At 39.6% G+C, this 19,817-nt stretch overlaps 1 protein-coding gene across 1 annotated transcript; it reads right to left on the reverse strand.

Moving 5' to 3' along the window:
* Positions 1–7,969: 7,969 nt before the first annotated feature.
* On the reverse strand, positions 7,970–18,396 carry CUNH5orf24 (chromosome unknown C5orf24 homolog). Its single transcript, XM_032425328.1, has 2 exons — positions 18,057–18,396; positions 7,970–12,447 (listed from the first exon to the last, which is right to left on the reverse strand). Exon 2 carries the CDS (start codon positions 12,442–12,444, stop codon positions 11,878–11,880), a length of 567 nt encoding a protein of 188 aa, XP_032281219.1. The 5' UTR covers positions 12,445–12,447; positions 18,057–18,396; the 3' UTR covers positions 7,970–11,877.
* Between the last annotated feature and the right edge of the window lie 1,421 nt (positions 18,397–19,817).

Here is a 19,817-nt window from a genome sequence, read left to right on the forward strand (position 1 = left end):
CAAAATAGAAACTCTTTAAATTGATTTTCTGGGCCCTTCTATAATTAGGTCCATTTCATCTCCCCTTCTCAACCCTTGTTCACCACGACCACTCACCCTACAATTATTCATTGTTGAAGAATATCATGCTCTCCAGGCTTTTGTGTGTTTTCTTCCTTCTGTCTCCAATACTCTCCCCTCTTCCACATATCAATCCGTCTCATCTTTCAGTGCTTAGCTTAAATGTCATTTCATTTTGCGTATTTTTATAGCCTCCTCCCCCATTTACTCCAGAAATAGCATTAATTATACTGTATAATTGTCTGTTTACTTGGCTGAACCTTTCATTAGACTACAAACCAGTCGTCTAGTGCACTCATAACAGTGTTTGGCCCAAAGACGGCACTCAAATCTTTAAGTTGTTCAAAAAAAATATGACACCTAGTAATGATTTAAATTAGCTTCAAAAACAACAGCTTGGTTTCAGGTAATCTGTAGGATTTTGCTTCTTCATTCTACTCCAAGTTTGGCCCACAACTACCTACAGGGATGTGGTAAAGATTGCCACTAAAATCCATTCTCTCCTTCCATAACTGATCGTGGCTGCCCAAGAATAAACTAGACTTCCCAGTGCCAGAAGAACCATGAGAGACAATGGACTCTGAAAAACAAACTGAGGGTTCTAGAGGGGAGGGGGTTGGGAGGATGGGTTAGCCTGGTGATGGGTATTGAGGAGGGCACGTTCTGCATGGAGCACTGGGTGTTATGCACAAACAATGAATCATGGAACACTATATATAAAACTAATGATGTAATGTATGGGGATTAACATAACAATAAAAAAATTTAAATTAAAAATAGACTTCCCAGTGCCTCTTGCAGCCATAGGCAATCATGTGACCAACCTTTAGTCAAAGAAATGTGAGAAGTGACACAACTTACTTAAAGGGCCTGGACTTCCAAAGCCCCTTCCTTTAGGCCAACTAAAATAAAAACGGAGTAATCTTGGAAACCATGTTTTGAACATGGCAAAAGTCACTTGGAGACCAAGTCTTTGAAAGACTACACAAGACATTTATGTGGTGAGAAATAGGCTACCTTTATCAGAGCCATTGCATTTCGGGGCCTCTGTTACAACTATCATTACTGTATGGGCGCTTGGCTGGCTCAGTGGGAAGAACATGCAACTCCTGATCTCGGGGTTGTGAGTTCAAGCCCTAGGATGGGTACAGAGCTTGCTTAAAAAAAACATCTTTAGGGGGCACCTGGGTGGCTCAGTTGGTTAAGCGACTGCTTCGGCTCAGGTCATGATCCTGGGTCCCAGGATCGAGTCCCGCATCAGGCTCCCTGCTCGGCAGGGAGTCTGCTTCTCCCTCTGACCCTCCCTCCTCTCATGCTCTCTCTATCTCATTCTCTCTCTCAAATAAATAAATAAAATCTTAAAAAAAAAAAAAATCTTTAGGGGCGCCTGGGTGGCTCAGTCATTAAGCGTTTGCCTTTGGCTCAGGTCATGATCCTGGGGTCCTGGGATCGAGCCCCGCATTGAGCTCCCTGCTCGGCGGGAAGCCTGCTTCTCCCTCCTCCACTCCCCCTGCTTGTGTTCCCTCTCTCGCTGTCTCTGTCAAATAAATAAATAAAATCTTTAAAAAAAAAAAAACTTTAAAAAAGTAAATAAAATAAAATCTTAAAAAAAAAAAACCTTATCATTACTGTAAACCCTGACACACAAAATAGAGATAGGTAGATGAAATGGGAAACTTCAGATATTCAGAAATACATTAGCCTAATGAAGATTAAAATTTCCAGTATCAAAAACAGTATTATTATGAACCAAGGGTCATGTAAACATAGAAACTAGGATTTTCCAAAACTAATTAAAAATATTTTCCTTGATGAGACTGATGGGTTATTTGAGGCAAATTAACAAAATTAGCAAGTAAAATCAATACAAAAACGACAATGAGAAAGACTTGTGTCTGTTGTGAGGGCTAGCCCAAGGATAAAGGGACAGCTAATAGACATTATATCACATACCAACTTCTTAGCGGTCACTAACTACTACCAGGCAGCTCAAAGACAAAATGGGCAGATTGTACACAAAAACATGCCTAGTTCATATGACAATAAACACCTAACAAAAAGGACTAACGATTTTAAGAGTAATGAAAAAGATAAATTAGTAGGGCACCTGGGTGGCTCAGTTGGTTAAGTGACTGCCTTCAGCTCAGGTCATGATCCCAGGGACCTGGGATCGAGTCCCGCTTCAGGCTTCTTGCTCCTCGGGGATCCAGCTGCTCCCTCTCCTTCTGCCTGCCGCTCCCCCTGCTTGTGCTGTCAAATAAATAAAATCTTAAAAAAAGAAAGTAAAAGACAAATTCGAGAAAAAAGTCTAACTTTTTCTGTCACTCTCCTTGTTAAGAAGCTACTTCAGAGCCCCTAGGTTCTCAGAAGAGCTACTGGCATGAAGACATAATGAATATATTAGTTTTCCAAAGCAACATTTATTTATCTCAGGCCAGTACAAAAATCCCTACTACTAGAGAGAGATTACAGGCAGATCTGTTTAAAATACCATTTAAAAAATTTTCCAATGGTGAGTAGAAGATCGTGGTTAAGAGGCCCAGCTGACTACTTACTGGGTGTATAATTCTGGGTGAATTATTTAACTTCCATGGGATTCAAGTTTTCTTACCAGTAACCGGGGTGTTCCAATTCCTTTGACACCATTCAATAAAACTGCAGTGATTTAATGAAAGCATGTAAAGTGTTTATTATTTATGCCAAGTACTATACTAAAACCATTATCACTGTACCCTGTTATACTTCCACTCCAATGGGGGTTTTGTGCTTTGATTTTTAGAAAGGATTTAAGTTTGGCATTAATTTTGAAGCAACTAGAAGTTCCTTTAAGGGTGACTTTTTACAATGCTATCATCAAAAAGGCCACGTTGTATTCTGCTTGCCAACAGTTTACCCCACTTCACCTCTGTCTCTTCACCTCTACTACTCTAATGCCCTTACAGAAATCAGGTATTAAAATTCCCATGTACTTCACGAGATACTTGTGACGCACATCTTGAAACAGGACTGACTGGTATTAATGATGAAATCCTTATAAACTCAGAACAAAGAAATTTGGGTGCTAAGAAAGGAAAAGGTATGGTGGCAGCAGACCTACTTTCATTCTAGTAGGACATTCTTAGCAAAAGTGTAATATTCTATGCATTTGTTCCAAAATTCATGCTTCTATGTTGTTATAAAACTATCAAATGCCAATTGATTTACATCTTCCCAAAGGTTGTTTGTGATTCTCACACACCACTGGAGACTAATGGGATCAAAACCACAAGTGTTAATTATATTCAAGGCATAAATTCTAGGTGGTAAATGGAGACTGCCTTCTCTTCAACCTACAAATCTTCAGTTGGCTGGCTTTTCAACCAACAGGACACTGATTTGCTCTCTGACAACCGCCAGAGAATGAGAATTTTGGCAAGTATAATTACAATGAACAAATACGTTTTTACTATAAAACTCGATTAAAAAAGACCTACAGAAAATGTGGTATAAACATTGTGAATAACTAAGTAATCCTTCGAGCCACAGTGAATGATCCAGTACTATGATGGTGTAGATCTCTTCCCAGATTAGGAACAGTACACCTAACCAATGGCACATTCTCATGTAGAAGTCCAAGTACTTCCAACAATTTGAGGAAAAGTACACATAAAAATGCTTTTAAGTATAATTTGAAGAGGGGCACCTGGGTGGCTCAGTCGTTAAGCGTCTGCCTTCGGCTCAGGTCATGATCCCAGGATCCTGAGATCGAGCCCCACATCGGGCTCCCTGCTCGGCGGGAAGCCTGCTTCTCCTTCTCCCACTCCCCCTGCTTGTGTTCCCTCTCTCACTCTGTCAAAAAATAAATAAAATCTTAAAAAAAAAGAAGTATAATTTGAAGAATATTTAAAACAATTCAAAAGCAAAAAAAAAAAAAGCCATTCATTCATTCAGGTTTTGAAATTCAACTTCAAATTTCATTTGTTTCCTACTCCAATTTATCCTTCTAAATGAGGAGTCAGCAAACTTTCCCATAAAGGAATAATTAGTAAATAATTTATGTCTTGCTGGTCTTATGTCAAAACTTCTCAGCTCTGCCATTGTATTACAAAAGCAGCCATAGATGGGGCACCTGGGTGGCTCAGTTGTTAAGCATCTGCCTTCAGCTCAGGTCATGGTCCCAGGGTCCTGGGATCAAGCCCTACATCGGGCTCTCTGCTTGGCGGGAAGCCTGCTTCTCCTTCTCCCACTCTCCCTGCTTGTGTTCCCTCTCTCGCTGTCTCTGTCAAATAAATAAATAAAATCTTTTTTAAAAAGTTAGGATTTTCTTTGGGATGCAGCAAAGGCAGTCCTAAGAGGAAAGTATATAGCAATACAAGCCTTTCTCAAGAAACAAGAAAGGTCTCAAGTACACAACCTAACCCTACACCTAAAGGAGCTGGAGAAAGAACAGCAAATAAAGCCTAAACCCAGCAGGAGAAGAGAAATAATAAAGATCAGAGCAGAAATCAATGAAATAGAAACCAAAAGAACAGTAGAACAGATCAACGAAACTAGGAGCTGGTTCTTTGAAAGAACTAACAAGATTGATAAACCCCTGGCCAGACTTATCAAAAAGAGAAATGACCCAAATCAACAAAATCATGAATGAAAGAGGAGAGATCACCACCAACACCAAAGAAATACAAACAATTATAAGAACATATTATGAGCAACTCTATGCCAGCAAATTAGATAACCTGGAAGAAATGGATGCATTCCTAGAGATGTATCAACTACCAAAACTGAACTAGGAAGAAATAGAAAACCTGAACAGACCTATAACCACTAAGGAAATTGAAGCAGTCATCAAAAATCTCCCAACAAACAAAAGCCCAGGGCCAGATGGCTTCCCAGGGGAATTCTACCAAACATTTAAAGAAGAATTAATACCTATTCTTCTGAAACTGTTTCAAAAAATAGAAATGGAAGGAAAACTTCCAAACTCATTTTATGAGGCCACCATTACCTTGATCCCCAAACCACACAAAGACCCCATCAAAAAGGAGAACTACAGACCAATATCCCTGATGAACATGGATGCAAAAATTCTCACCAAAATACTAGCCAATAGGATCCAACAGTACATTAAAAGGATTCTTCACCATGACCAAGTGGGATTTATCCCTGGGCTGCAAGGTTGGTTCAACATCCACATATCAATCAACGTGATACAATACATTAACAAAAGAAAGAACAAGAATCATATGATCCTCTCAATAGATGCAGAAAAAGCATTCAACAAAGTACAGCATCCTTTCTTGATCAAAACTCTTCAGAGTATAGGCATAGAGGGTACATACCTCAATATCATAAAAGCCATCTATGAAAAACCTACAGCGAATATCATTCTCAATGGGGAAAAACTGAGAGCTTTCCCCCTAAGGTCAGGAACGCGGCAGGGATGTCCACTATCACCACTGCTATTCAACATAGTATTAGAAGTCCTAGCCACAGCAATCAGACAACAAAAAGAAATAAAAGGCATCCAAATTGGCAAAGAAGTCAAACTCTCTCTCTTTGCAGATGATATGATACTTTATGTGGAAAACCCCAAAGACTCCACCCCAAAACTGCTAGAACTCATACAGGAATTCAGTAAAGTGGCAGGATATAAAATCAATGCACAGAAGTCAGTAGCATTCCTATACACCAACAACAAGAGAGAAGAAAGAGAAATTAAGGAGTCGATCCCATTTACAATTGCACCCAAAACCATAAGATATCTAGGCATAAATCTAACCAAAGAGGCAAAGGATCTGTACTCAGAAAACTATAAAATACTCATGAAAGAAATTGAGGAAGACACAAAGAAATGGAAAACGTTCCATGCTCATGGATTGGAAGAACAAATATTGTGAAGATGTCTATGCTACCTAGAGCAATCTACACATTCAATGCAATCCCCATCAAAATACCATCCACTTTTTTCAAAGAAATGGAACAAATAATCCTAAAATTTGTATGGAACCAGAAAAGACCCCGAATAGCCAGAGGAATGTTGAAAAAGAAAAGCAAAGCTGGCGGCATCACAATTCCGGACTTCCAGCTCTATTACAAAGCTGTCATCATCAAGACAGTATGGTTCTGGCACAAAAACAGACACATCAATCAATGGAACAGAATAGAGAGCCCAGAAATGGACCCTCAACTCTATGGTCAACTAATCTTTGACAAAGCAGGAAAGAATGTCCAATGGAAAAAAGACAGTCTCTTCAACAAATGGTGTTGGGAAAATTGGACAGCCACATGCAGAATGAAACTGGACCATTTCCTTACACCACACACAAAAATAGACTCCAAATGGTTGAAAGACCTCAATGTGAAACAGGAGTCCATCAAAATCCTAAAGGAGAACACAGGCAGCAACCTCTTCGACCTCAGCAGCAGCAGCAACTTCTTCCTAGAAACATCACCAAAGGCAAGGGAAGCAAGGGCAAAAATGAACTATTGGGACTTCATCAAGATAAAAAGCTTTTGCAAAGCAAAGGAAACAGTCAACAAAACCAAAAGACAACCAACAGAATGGGAGAAGATATTTGCAAATGACATATCAGATAAAGGGCTAGTATCCAAAATCTATAAAGAACTCATCAAACTCAACACTCAAAGAACAAAGAATCCAATCAAGAAATGGGCAGAAGACATGAACAGACATTTTTCCAAAGAAGACATCCAAATGGCCAACAGACACATGAAAAAGAGCTCAATATCGCTTGGCATCAGGGAAATCCAAATCAAAACCTCAATGAGATACCACCTCACACCAGTCAGAATGGCTAAAATTAACAAGTCAGGAAATGACAGATGTTGGCGGGGATGCGGAGAAAGGGAACCCTCCTACACTGTTGGTGGGAATGCAAGCTGGTGCAGCCACTCTGGAAAACAGTATGGAGGTTCCTCAAAAAGTTGAAAATAGAGCTACCATATGATCCAGCAATTGCACTACTGGGTATTTACCCCAAAGATACAAAAGTAGGGATCCGAAGGGGTACGTGCACCCCGATGTTTATACCAGCAATGTCCACAATAGCCAAACTGTGGAAAGAGCCAAGATGTCCATCAACAGATGAATGGATAAAGAAGATGTGGTATATACATATACAATGGAATATTATGCAGCCATCAAAAGGAATGAGATCTTGCCATTTGCAACGATGTGGAGGGAACTGGAGGGTATTATGCTGAGCGAAATAAGTCAAACAGAGAAAGACATGTATCATATGACCTCACTGATATGAGGAATTCTTAATCTCAGGAAACAAACTGAGGGTTGCTGGAGTGGGGGGTGGGGTGGGAGGGATGGGGTGACTGGGTGATAGACACTGGGGAGGGTATGTGCTCTGGTAAGCGCTGTGAATTGTGCAAGACTGTTGAATCTCAGATCTGTACCTCTGAAACAAATAATGCAATATATGTTAAGGAAAAAAAAAAAGAAGAAGAAGAAGATAGCAGGAGGGGAAGAATGAAGGGGGGAAATCGGAGGGGTAGATGAACTATGAGAGATGATGGACTCTGAAAAACAAACTGAGGGTTCTAGAGGGGAGGGGGTGGGAGGATGGGTTAGCCTGGTGATGGGTATTGAGGAGGGCACGTTCTGCATGGAGCACTGGGTGTTATGCACTAACAATGAATCATGGAACACTATATCTAAAACTAATGATGTAATGTATGGGGATTAACATAACAATAAAAAAATCTTCAAAAAAAAAAGTTAGGATTTTAAATTACAGATATACAAATATTACTATTTTGAGAAAAACAAAAGTACAGAGGGGCAGATTTCAAAAAGCACAGCCAGGAAAATACGAGATCCAGTCATGATAAAGATTTACTACTTACCATTCCTCTACTTCACAAATATTGTGCTAAGAAAATAAAGCAGTAAACATAGTTGGTTTTAAAGTAATGACTTTATTAATAAATATACATCCATATGATGATGTAGATACAAATCATGAACACTACTCCATTCCCATACACATAATTGCACACGAGTAGCTCAAGTTCATGGACATAAAAACATACACAGTATCTATTCAGACTTTTTACAGCAGAGGACAGCGTGCTTGTATCAGTTAATTGGTAATTATTTTCTCTGTAATTATCTGTGGAAAAAGGAAACTGTGAAACTTAAAGAATCAAAGTGGTCTGATTACTATAAATCACACACTTGATTTACTATAGCATTAAAATTTCCAAAAATTAAATACATTGTATGTGAGCATACAGATTTACCTACTTTGGAGGAGGGGGAGGGAAAAGCAAAGGAAAGATTTAGATACATCCTAGAGTTTAATAGCATATAGGTAAGCCATAATAAAAACAAAAATATAATAGCATCTAAATATTTTATGTCCAAGGAAAAAAATGTTTTTAACTGTTGTGAATTTTTATATCATAAAGGGATCATAAAATTTCACTGCATATCAGAGACAATGACCGACAAGAGCAGCAGGTATCGCCGACATCCCCTGAATTATTTTTTTAAAGCTTCTTAGAATATAAAGGAGAAGGTTTTTTTTTCTTTAGCCCATACACTGGTTTTCTTACACTGGCTGGATCACCTTTAACCTAATAAATGGATCCAGATAATTGTTTTTTCCTCCTTAACTCAAAGAAACTCTATTACATCATGAAAATATACATGTAAATTCACACAAACATCAGTTTGGAATGAAGATTACTTTTATTACTTTAACAGATGTTTTCTTTAAAAAGTAAATAAAAAATATAAAGAATATTTTAGTCTAATTGAACACTGATTTTTAAAAATGTCCCCAAATATTAAAAATTAATCAGATACTTATTTTCTTCCAATACATTATGCCAGTATTTAATATCCAGTGCAAAACTCCAAAGATAGTATCAAAATCATCCCATACTAAAGATTAGTTATGCAAGGTTATATCTGTCAAAAAATGAAAATTTCATCTGTATTAGCTGCTTATTTGTTAATATGATAATAAATAAGGCATGTTAAAATAGTTTTCAAAGAAAAAAAGTAAAGCAAACTTACTTGAATAGCAGATCATTTTCTGACCAACAGTTTTAATATAGAATAGTGAAACCTATTTTATGAAGAACAGAATTATACAATATAAAATTAGCAATTTACCTTTCAAGGAACAATCACACAGTTGGAGGAAAAGGCCAGTTTTCCCCAACTGATTATATTAAGTATAGGCAATTGTTTAACATGCTATTTCAGTGTTTACCATGACAAGAGACAGTGTTACAAAAGATGCACAATGTAGTCTTTATAGAGAAGTAAAAATAGTTTATATTTTAAGACTTCATGTTATCACTTAGATGTCTTTCTCTTCAGCATGGCACCAATAAACTGTTCACAAGGAGAAAAGTGGAATCAGGAGATGCTCACCACCATACAGATCTAATTACTCCAGGTAAATGCTTACATGAACAGAAAATTCAGCTTTCTAAACAATGTTAACCATTCACAACTGTAGCCATTTGCCTCCTGATATTAATAAACACTGTTATGAACAGAATTCCTTTAGTTGATTTCATCATTTCATTAACATGTATACAAAATTCATTATACAATAATACACCTGCTTTATCTTCTGACACACAGCACAGCACCACTGAGTAGATGTGCTGAAGGATGGGAAAGAGGCAGGGCAATGAATGAATGAAGCAAAGGCAAGAGAGAAAGGGAAGGGTATGTACAACAAAATCAGGAATGAAAATAAACTTAAAGGGAACTGTCAAATGGACACAGTATAAAACAAGAGGCAACCAAATCCTTAACGGTGATATACATTATCCTACGGTAGAACATTTAATTAAACAGCTATTTTCAGGAACTCAAAAGAGGATTTTTAAGTAGCCAACTGCTGAACATCACCTTGAGAAACAGCTAAATGACAGATACATATCAAAACTGGATAAACATATGAATAAAGATGTAAGCATTTGTGTGTGTCAGAAGTTATACTGTTCTGAGTAAATTATTCAAAGTTTTATGTCTTAAGCTTCTGTAAGGAGAAACCCTTGTAACAATTTAGCTGCCAGAATGTTACAACTTATTATATAGTCATCCAATATTGTTTTCTATGGTTTGTGCAAAGCTGAAATTGTTGAGGTCACTCACTGTCTTAGATGCCAGTGCACACAGTCCCCACATACAATGCAACACCTCCTACTATAAAGAGCAGCATTAAGTCCAGCTCATTGTGTCAGGCATCACTGGAACGCCTGAAGGCTTGCTGCTTTTTTCCTGATGAAACGGTACGAAACATGACATCCATTTGCAATAACGAGAGTTTGCATTAACTGAGAGCAAGCCCAAATAACACAATGTGCTCCCTTTTAAAATTCTAATTATTTTAAAAGTTTTTGGGTCCTGCAAATCTACACTATAATCTCAAAGGCATTTAAAATTCCACAATTTGAGTGGAATTTTTTTCAAATCCAAAGTTTGTAATAGTTTATTTTATTTAGAACAAACTCAGAATAAATAAAATGTATATTAACGAAGACTATTCCTTTCAGAAAGGGGAGAAGAGTGATTTCTCTCTGTCCCTACCATACACATCTACCCAATACTTTTTCTTTTCTATCTTGCTTCTGAAGCAAACACTGTTGGAAAAAATTTTCTTTTGGATGAAGTGGTCTCACTGGAGCCACAATTAGATGTTTAATTAAACTAATCAACATATTTTTACATGATTCATGCATAGATGGATTCCTATATGTTTCTTAATATTTGGGTTCTGACAGACAATTGCATTTTGTTTATACCAGTTTTAGACTCTACCATTCAATTTGTGTCCTTTGGTAGATATAAACCTGAAACCACCATAAGTGCTAATGCAATGGGACAATTTCTCAGGAAAAAAACTAATAAAATTTTGAATAAATGAACAACATTAATAAATGTTGTAAGTATAATGCTTTAAAACTAAATATATGAAAGGCAAAATGTAGTGACTACAGCTACATGCAGACCTTAAGAATGTTTCTTTTTCTATTATATTATGTATGCTATTCTCAGAATGCATATTTCACCAGAAATGTAATGTGCAGTTTTCATTAAAAAGTTCAATTTTTGTGTAAATATGAATTGTTTGTAGTGTTTGGTATATATGCTCTTAGGCAATTAAAAAATACACAACGTATCATTGTTGAAAGGCAAACACTAAAGAATTCTTTTAGGAATGATGGTTAAATCAATTAATACCATGTAAATCAATAAAATAAAATAAATAAGCTTCTGCTGCTTAAACCTAGACCATTAAAAGATTTTTAACATCTGAAGTCTATGTAAATGCCAAAGCATACAAATATCTGTGTCCTGTCTCATGAAAATAAGTGTTACAAAAACTCACAGCCATTACCTCAAGTAATCCTGAATCATTAGTTTGCTTTGTTCCATCAGTTAAAAATACCTTGGATATTATCTTTATTATATTGTAGGCTTACTTCACAAACTAACAGGTATAATGGTTTCAGTTGTTTAGCACATAAAGCATCTATTTAAAATGGCCCAAAAGGAGTAATGAAATATGAGACACAACCAGAACTCTAAAGAAAAAGCAAAAATGATTTAGTTAGGTATTACATTTGAACCTATATACAAATACAATGCCACTGCTCATGCCCTGAGTGCATCTGTCAGCATATGGCAGTTTCTAAGCAAAGGCAGGAAAACAAATCAAACGGGAAAACAAATTTGGAAAGCCCAGGCCATAGTATCATGTATGTCAAAATAAAACCAGAAGCTTTGGGATTATTCACAATATTCCTTCTAAACCTGGCCCTCCTTTCCTGCCTCACTCACTCATTGGGTGGCTTGACTTCGCTGCTGGTTTCCTCTACCCCATGAACTGCTCTGCCATGCATCATAGGGTAAGGAAAAGCAGCGGTGCCACAGCCATAACCAAGATCGGCAAGACGGGATAGAGCTTTAATGCTACCTGGAGGTCTCCCTGGGCTGACTTTGTATCCCGCAGCTTTGGTTGTACCCAAAGGTCTGCCTGGACTTGTCTTAAATCCAGCTGCTTTGGTGGTTCCCAGGGGTCGGCCTGTGCTGGTACGGTATCCTGCGGATTTGGTGGTTCCTGAAGGTCGGCCACGTTTACCGGATCGGTTGAGATTTTTCTTTTTCTTTAGTTCATCTTTTATCTCTAGACTTCTGCCACTTGTAGTCTGCAAGTGTGTTTCATTTAATGGGTCTTGCCTCTGACAAGCCATTGGTTTGTGGCTGACTGTGTGGCTATATTTGCTTTGCTGGGAGGAATATATGTCAAACTGATCAGCAGCTCTCATCGCATCTTCATTGAGGCAGGAAGGCTTGCCAGGCCCACAGAAAGCCGGATTACTGCTGGCAACAGGATGCATCATTTTCTACCAAAAATAAATGACAAATATGCATAAATACACATATACAAATATATACCTGTATGACAGTATTCAGTGGGAAAATAGTCTGTCTTCCAAAAACTATGCAGGCTACCTAAAATTAGGCCGACAGGCAGGACTCCAGACCACTTATAAACAAACACACATCAGCGGATTCAAAGATACTTGTTTTCCTCAACTTAACCAAGGGTATGGACATAAGTCACACAAGATAACTCAACTATAATACTGCATTAGTAGCCATAATGTTCACTGCTTAGGAAAAGGAAAAGTGGATAATTAGAGAATAAATCTATTACATTTTTTTAAAAAGATTTTATTTATTTATTTGACAGAGAGAGACACAGCGAGAGAGGGAACATAAGCAGGGGGAGTGGGAGAGGGAGAAGCAGGCCTCCCGCCGAGCAGGAAGCCCGATGTGGGACTCGATCCCAGGACCCTGAGATCATGACCTGAGCTTCCGAAGGAGATGCTTAACGACTGAGCCACCCAGGCGCCCCTAAATCTGTTACATTTTATAGGTTCTTTTCTTCTAGATTATGAAACCCTAAAAGGGTAACAACAAACACAAGAACTCTATTAACATTATTCTTTTTTTTTTTTTTTTCCATTTGCCTAACATTCTTAGAATGTCTTCTTTTGGCCTTTTATTTCTCACATATACACATCTGATCTGGCCATAGTTGCCACAAGGTGGACACTTCCTCCTTATTATAACTTATTATTGATAGAATCCTCAGTGTTGGGGCACCTGGGTGGCTCCCTCAGTTAAGCATCCGACTCTTAGTTTCGGCTCAGGGCTCAGGACATGATCTCAAGGGTCAGGACATGATCTCAAGGGTCGTGAGATAGAGCCCTGCTTCAAGCACCGTGCTTAGCAGGGAGTCTGCTTGAAGATTCTTTCCCTCTGCCCCTTCCCCCCTCGCGCATGTGCTCTCGATCTCGCTGGCTTACTAAAATAAACAAATCTTTAAAAAAAAGGGAAAAAAAAAAGGATCCTCAGTGTATGCTACACTTTACAAAACACGGAATGTGCCAAGCTAAGAACACAATCTCTCAAGGTACTGAACCCCTTTAAATTAACTAATCTATAAAAAACCCCAAAAAACAAAAACTTTTAATCCAAACTATCCACACAGGAGGAAGTATTCATAAAGGGTGAACAAAGGTTTCCATTAGCTAAAATGAACCAACACTTATACAATTGAGAATTACACTACAAAAATATAGGTAACAATCATAATAAAATACTTCTATTTTGAAGTATGATTATCAAGACAAAAAGCTGAATGTGCAATTTCTTCCTGATCATAAATATGTGTGAATCTTCTTCCCTTAAAAGAGCCCTGTGACTGACTAATTAACAAAGAGTCCAGTCTCTGTTCTGTCTGTGAAAACATCCCCGTGATTTTTTTTTCTTTATAAAGTATATATTACAACCACTACCATAACAGGTCAGCACTGAACAGCCGTATCATTTAGACACACAGAAAATGAGTTTATTTTTTTTTTAAAGATTTTACTTATTTATTAGAGAGAGTGAGTGAGAGAGAGCATGAGCTGGGAAGGAGGAGGGAGAGGTAGACTCCCGGCTGAGCAGGGAGCCCGATGCTGGGTTCAATCCCAGGACCCCGGGATCAATGCCCAAGCCAAAGGCAGATGTTTAACTGACTGAGCCCCCCAGGCGCCCCAGAAAATGAGTGTAGTGAAACTAAAGTATTATATTCCAATAAGGTAAGAAAAATAAAGATATGAGTTCCAATTCAGATTTAGAAAAAGAGTCACAGGTGTATAGTAAGATCTAGCCCCTAAGCTGTTAATGTTTGCCTACACACACCATACATGTAAAATTGCACCAAAACCTCAGTTATAAAGGCAAAAGGAAATGGGAATCAAGTCACAGAATTGAATTTGTTAAATTACTAAATATTTCCTGAAAATCAACAGATACAGAGCTATTCGCCAGCTGGCTTAAAGTCTTAACTATAAAGGAAGAATATCTACAATGATAAGCTATTTGTTTATGGCAGAAGCCTTACAGACTTGAGAACATAAAACAATTTAAGTGAGTTAACACAAATATTAAAAGGAGTAATTCTTTGCTCAATCCCCAAGGATATAATAAGAAATGTTATTATCACTTCACCAGCTCAAATTCTAATTTCAGCTCAGAAATAAAGACAGATCAAGATGTGTTCCAAATGTAGTAATATTAGCTGAAAGTTAACAGTTTTTGAACATTTTCTATGTGCCAGGTAATAAGCTTGGCACTTTGCACATTATCTGATTTAATCCACACAACTCTATGAGGAACATACTATTATTAGCCGTATTTTACAGAAAGGAGGGATTTTTACCAATTTGCAAGGTCACACATTAGGAAATGGTAAAGCCAAATAGGAATTCAGGTAATCTGATATCAGAACCAACAATTTCAGCATAATACACAACTACATCAGGGTTTCTCAATAATAGCACTGTCATTTAAATCAGATAATTCTTTGGGGGGAGAGGGTGTCCTGTGTATTTTAAGATGCTTAGGAGCATCCCTAGCCTCTACCCACTAGATGTCAGTAACCACACTCTCTTCTCCCTCCCAATTTGACAACCTAAAGTTTCCCCATACATTGCCAAATATTCTCTGGCGGGGGGCATGGGGGCAGGTGGGGGTGTGGGGCAAAACTCACCCCCTACTATGAGAATGACCTAGCTATACTAAAATGAAAACTGTTGGAATCTGTGAAGGGACTAACCACATTCCTTTCCCCTTCAAGTTATAAACTAATTGAGACATATAAACAGGAATTAGACAGGAATCAAAATACTAGTTTATTGCCAATAAAGTTGGACTAGAGACCACATGCAAAAACAAAGAGAAACACAGACCTCTGAGAAGACTTTAAGAGAAAAAGTTACCCCCTTTTCAATTTTATCATTCAGAAATCACCCTGCTGCAAGGAAAGCTCTAGTAAAACGAGGTAGAAAGGTACAAGTTTCCTTCCACAACCAGCACTGACAGTAAAGGAAGAAAATGTTTCTTCCTACAGTCTATTTCAGTGCTTTACATTTCATGCCTTTTAAGTTCCTATCATTAATTTACCAAAACCTTTCCTCTGGACCTTACTTCCCTTAACTTTACTTCCTCTTAATTTGTCAGAACATTCACCATATATTAGCGCTCAGGATACAGAGCCAGCTTACATTACGTTAGGCTCTTAAAGGCAAGATGGCCAGTATCTTCTACTCAGACACCAACAAACACTGAAAAAAAAAAATACACTATTTAAAAAGTAGACCTGTAATTAAAAAAAAAAAAAGAAAGAAAGAAAGGCACCTTTCACCAATTCCTTTAATCTTCTCCAGGAATTTAGGGATTTGGTTTGTATTATGTTAATTTACTTCTGACACGGCTCACATTTATTGAGAGCCAAGTCCATGCAAAACACTGTTCTAAGCACTAGGACACAAAACAGGAGTAAAGTTGTTTATTCCAATGGACAAACAATGAGACACTGACCTAAAGAACATTTCTAAGGTCACATCTTCTATATGTTCTGTTTTTCTTCCCTGCTACCGTCAAAAAACCAGTACAGTATTCTACTTACTCAATAACTGATTAAGAAGCTAGAAAAGAGGGGCACCTGGGTGGCTCTGTTGGTTAAGTGTCCCACTCTTGATTTCGAAAGGGTCATGATCTTAGGTTCGTGAGATAGAGCCCCATGCGGGGCTTCAAGTTGGGTGTGGAACCTGCTTAAGATTCTCTCTCTCCCTCTGCCTCTCCCCACTGCTCACCCACAGCCTGAGCTCTCTCTTTAAAAAAAAAAAAGTTGGAAAAGAAATTAATCTACTATGACAGTTACTGATGTAGTTAACTAAAAAGGAAAGAGCTAAAACCCATCCTTTCTACTTTGGGATTTCAACCTCTTAAGATGGGAATCAACAGCATTAGATCCTTTTGTGCATCATCATACACACACACACACACACACACACACACACACACACACGATATATATGTTTGTAAGCAGTATTTATATATACAAGCATTAATTAATCCTACACTTAATAATGTCTCCTACTTCAGGGCTTGGCAGCATACTGTTCTTCCTTGTTAAGACTCTTCCCATAATACAGTACAGAGTTCAGTGAAAGTATGCAGGCCACATTTCTTAAAGAGAGTCAGAATGAATACATTTCTATAAAGTTTGGACTGAATGAAAGCCAAGAGTTACATAACACAATGTGTAGCCTATCAAAAGTTAATTACCTTTAAAAATGGTTCACTGAATATACGGGAGTCAACTAGGAGCTTCTATATATTTTAACTATGACTAAATTAGAACTTTTAAAGCACACACTGGGGCGCCTGGGAAGCTCAGTCGGTTGAGAGACTGTTGATTTCCGCTTGGGTCGTGGGACTGAGCCCCCGCGTCCGGCTCCAAACTCAGCGGGGAGTCCGCTTGGGATTCTCTCCCTCTGCCCCTCCCCCCGCCCCCCTAAAATAAATAAATGAATCTTTAAGGGAAAAAAAAAGGCACACACGAAAACTTGCTATTCTTGAAGCTGTTTTACTGTATTTAAACACGAAAGTCCCTGGATGAGCCGTTCTTTATAATTCTTTTCCCTTTTCTTGAATGTGGTACTCATTACTGCCAACATAAAGAACTACAACTATTTTTAGTAACTTCACAAAGCATTCCTGAAGCTTTCTAAACATGGAGAATATCTTTCTTTCAAGAAATCCCAAGTTCTGTTCTCTTCCGAAGATCAAACATCACCTAATTCTGAGAGATTTATTTTAGGTCATTTGGGTTACAACGATTATACAGAATCATATATATTTTTATAATTCTAAATGAAAGTCCATTTGTGACCCACATCACTCAGAAAGTCTATTCAGCGAGGGCCAAAACAAATGCCAAAAGCCATGCATCCTGTCCCACCACGGAAAGTTTTGATACCAAGACAGATCATAAATAACGGCCTTCTTTGTCTTCTTTCTACCCCTTAATTGTGCCCCACGGCGCAGTTTCCCCCATGCCAGAATCCTTATTTGACAAGAGGCGTTTAGAAATGTATTACCTGTTGTAACCAAAAGCGATTATTAATGCATTAACAATAACAACTTTGCAGAAGATACACGCCCACACCAGAGAAAGAGTCGTATACCCTCCAACCAACAAAATTCATAGCCCGCTATCCGTGCACTTGGGAGTTCTGCAAGCTGCAGAAGTCCACAGACCACTCCATCTAGACGTCCATCTCGAAGCCGGCAGGCTTTAATTTAACGGGGGACAGGGAGGACTGCTAATTTTGACCTCTCAAAGAAAAGAAAAGGTGACCCCTCCCCCCCCCCCGCCGCCGCAGGAGGCATTTTCCCCCCAATAATGGCTCCACGCCGAGGGACGAGCAGGCTACGTCCGGGGCCCCTCCTCTCGCTGCGGGCTGGGCCAGAGCCCCTCCTCAGACGTGGGTCGGAGACCTCTTCGCACCGGCAGGCTGGGCCCCCTTTCTCGCCGCCTCCTCGCCTTCTCCACGAGCTCCCGCCGCCCCGACTCGGAGCCAGACTGACAAACCCCCGCGCGCCCACCTACCTCAGCCGCTGGTAGCCCGGCCCCTCAGCGCGCCCAGGGGTTGCCCATCAGCTGGGAACCTCACGCCGGCGCCGCTCCCTTCCCAGCCTGTCGCCTCGGCACTGAGCGAAGAGCCCAAGTCAGACGGGCAGGCAGCGAGGGCGGTGGCGGCGAAGCGGACGCTGGGCTCAGCTCTCGCCGCGGCCACCGCTCAGGGTCCTGCCCCAAACGCAAGAGGAAGAGGCCGCCACAGCCCAGTATTGCGAGGGGAGGCGTGCGCGAGCTCGCAAGGATCGCGCACGCACACGCACACGCACATCGCGAGACCCAGTCTCCCGCCGACGACCAGCACGCAAGCCTGGGCAGGGTCGCCGGCGGAGCCAGGCTGCGCTTGCGCGTGGTGGGGACGGGCAGGGGGCGGGGCTTAGGCCCATGCAGCTCAGGCTGTGGTGCAGACCGTACGCCGCAGATGGGCAGAGACCGTCCGGAAGGGGAGTAACTTCCTTACAGGATTGATTTTCACCCCGGTTCTGTGATGTTGGAACTCCTACTTGACCCCATTTCTCAGATTACAGGACTAATGTGATGGAGTCAGGATTTGAATCCAGCTATCTGGTTCCAGAAAGTGTGCCTTTTAAGCGCTGTTGGTAAAGATTAATGCCTAATTGTGTCAGATGCTTTCCAAAGCATATTGAAAGGACTCAGCTTCTGTCCTTTACTGGTTATGGACAGGTAGGATGAGACCTCCACCTGCTAACAAAATGGGGAATATTCAAATAATATAAGGCGTTTGGACCCTCAAGCCTAGAATCATGTGATAACGAAGAGCCGCATTTTGTGGGACATGCTATAATTTTTAAAAGATTTTATACTCATGGAGGCGCCTGGGTGGCTCAGTCGTTAGGTCTCTGCCTTCGGCTCAGGTCATGATCCTAGGGTCCTGGGATTGAGCCCCGCATCGGGCTCTCTGCTCAGCGGGAAGCCTGCTTCTCTCCCACTCCCCCTGCTTGTGTTCCCTCTCTCCCTGTGTCTCTGTCAAATAAATAAATAAAATCTTTAAAAAAAAAATAAAAGATTTTATACTCAAGACCTCAGAAATTGCCATATTCTTCATTACACCATCACAAGAAGGGATGGGACTAGACGTAGTTTGCTTACAAAATCCCCCCCCTTTATGTAGTTATTGTAAAATTTCCAGCGTATCAGTCACCCCATACAAGCCACTTAGAAGGGATTGGTTTCCCCAGTTCTTCCCGCTGTGAATTTGAATATGTGAGAAAGGAAAGGATCCAGAATTAAGAAGGTTGCCTAGAAGACCCTTTATTAGGTAGTGCTGAGAGGCTAGGGGCGGTGTTTCTCCTTTTTGCCTGTGCAGTGAAGACTGTGTGAGGAGGTAGTTCTTAGCACTGAGTTCTGCTTTGAGCACAGCATTTGTCCGGGCACTGCTGCCAGTAGCAAAGACAGGAGCAACAGGAAAACCAAATGGAGTACATGAAACAAGGTGGCCTATTCATCTTCCATCAAGCGTAGTTCCCTAACAAGATTCTAAATATTCTGACTCATTACTTCTATAAAATACTACAGAACAGGACTGATTATACCTGTACTGTTCATTTATAAAAGGAAAATACCAATGTAGAAGACAGCTAAAATATGTACACAGATTTGAGGACATATTAAGTACCCTTCCAAAAAACGTTAAAACAGGATTTCTCCACGCAAGTCCTCTTTTTTATTCTTCAAGTGGAATTTGAAAATGCACTGTAGCACTCCCAGACCATG

This window comes from Phoca vitulina, unplaced genomic scaffold, assembly GCF_004348235.1.
Source record: "Phoca vitulina isolate PV1807 unplaced genomic scaffold, GSC_HSeal_1.0 scaffold32, whole genome shotgun sequence".
Lineage (NCBI taxonomy): Eukaryota > Metazoa > Chordata > Mammalia > Carnivora > Phocidae > Phoca > Phoca vitulina.

What these genes read in the sequence shown, in the direction of transcription:
- CUNH5orf24 (XM_032425328.1), bottom strand. Translation starts at nt 12,444, where the DNA reads ATGATGCATCCTGTTGCCAGCAGTAATCCGGCTTTCTGTGGGCCTGGC.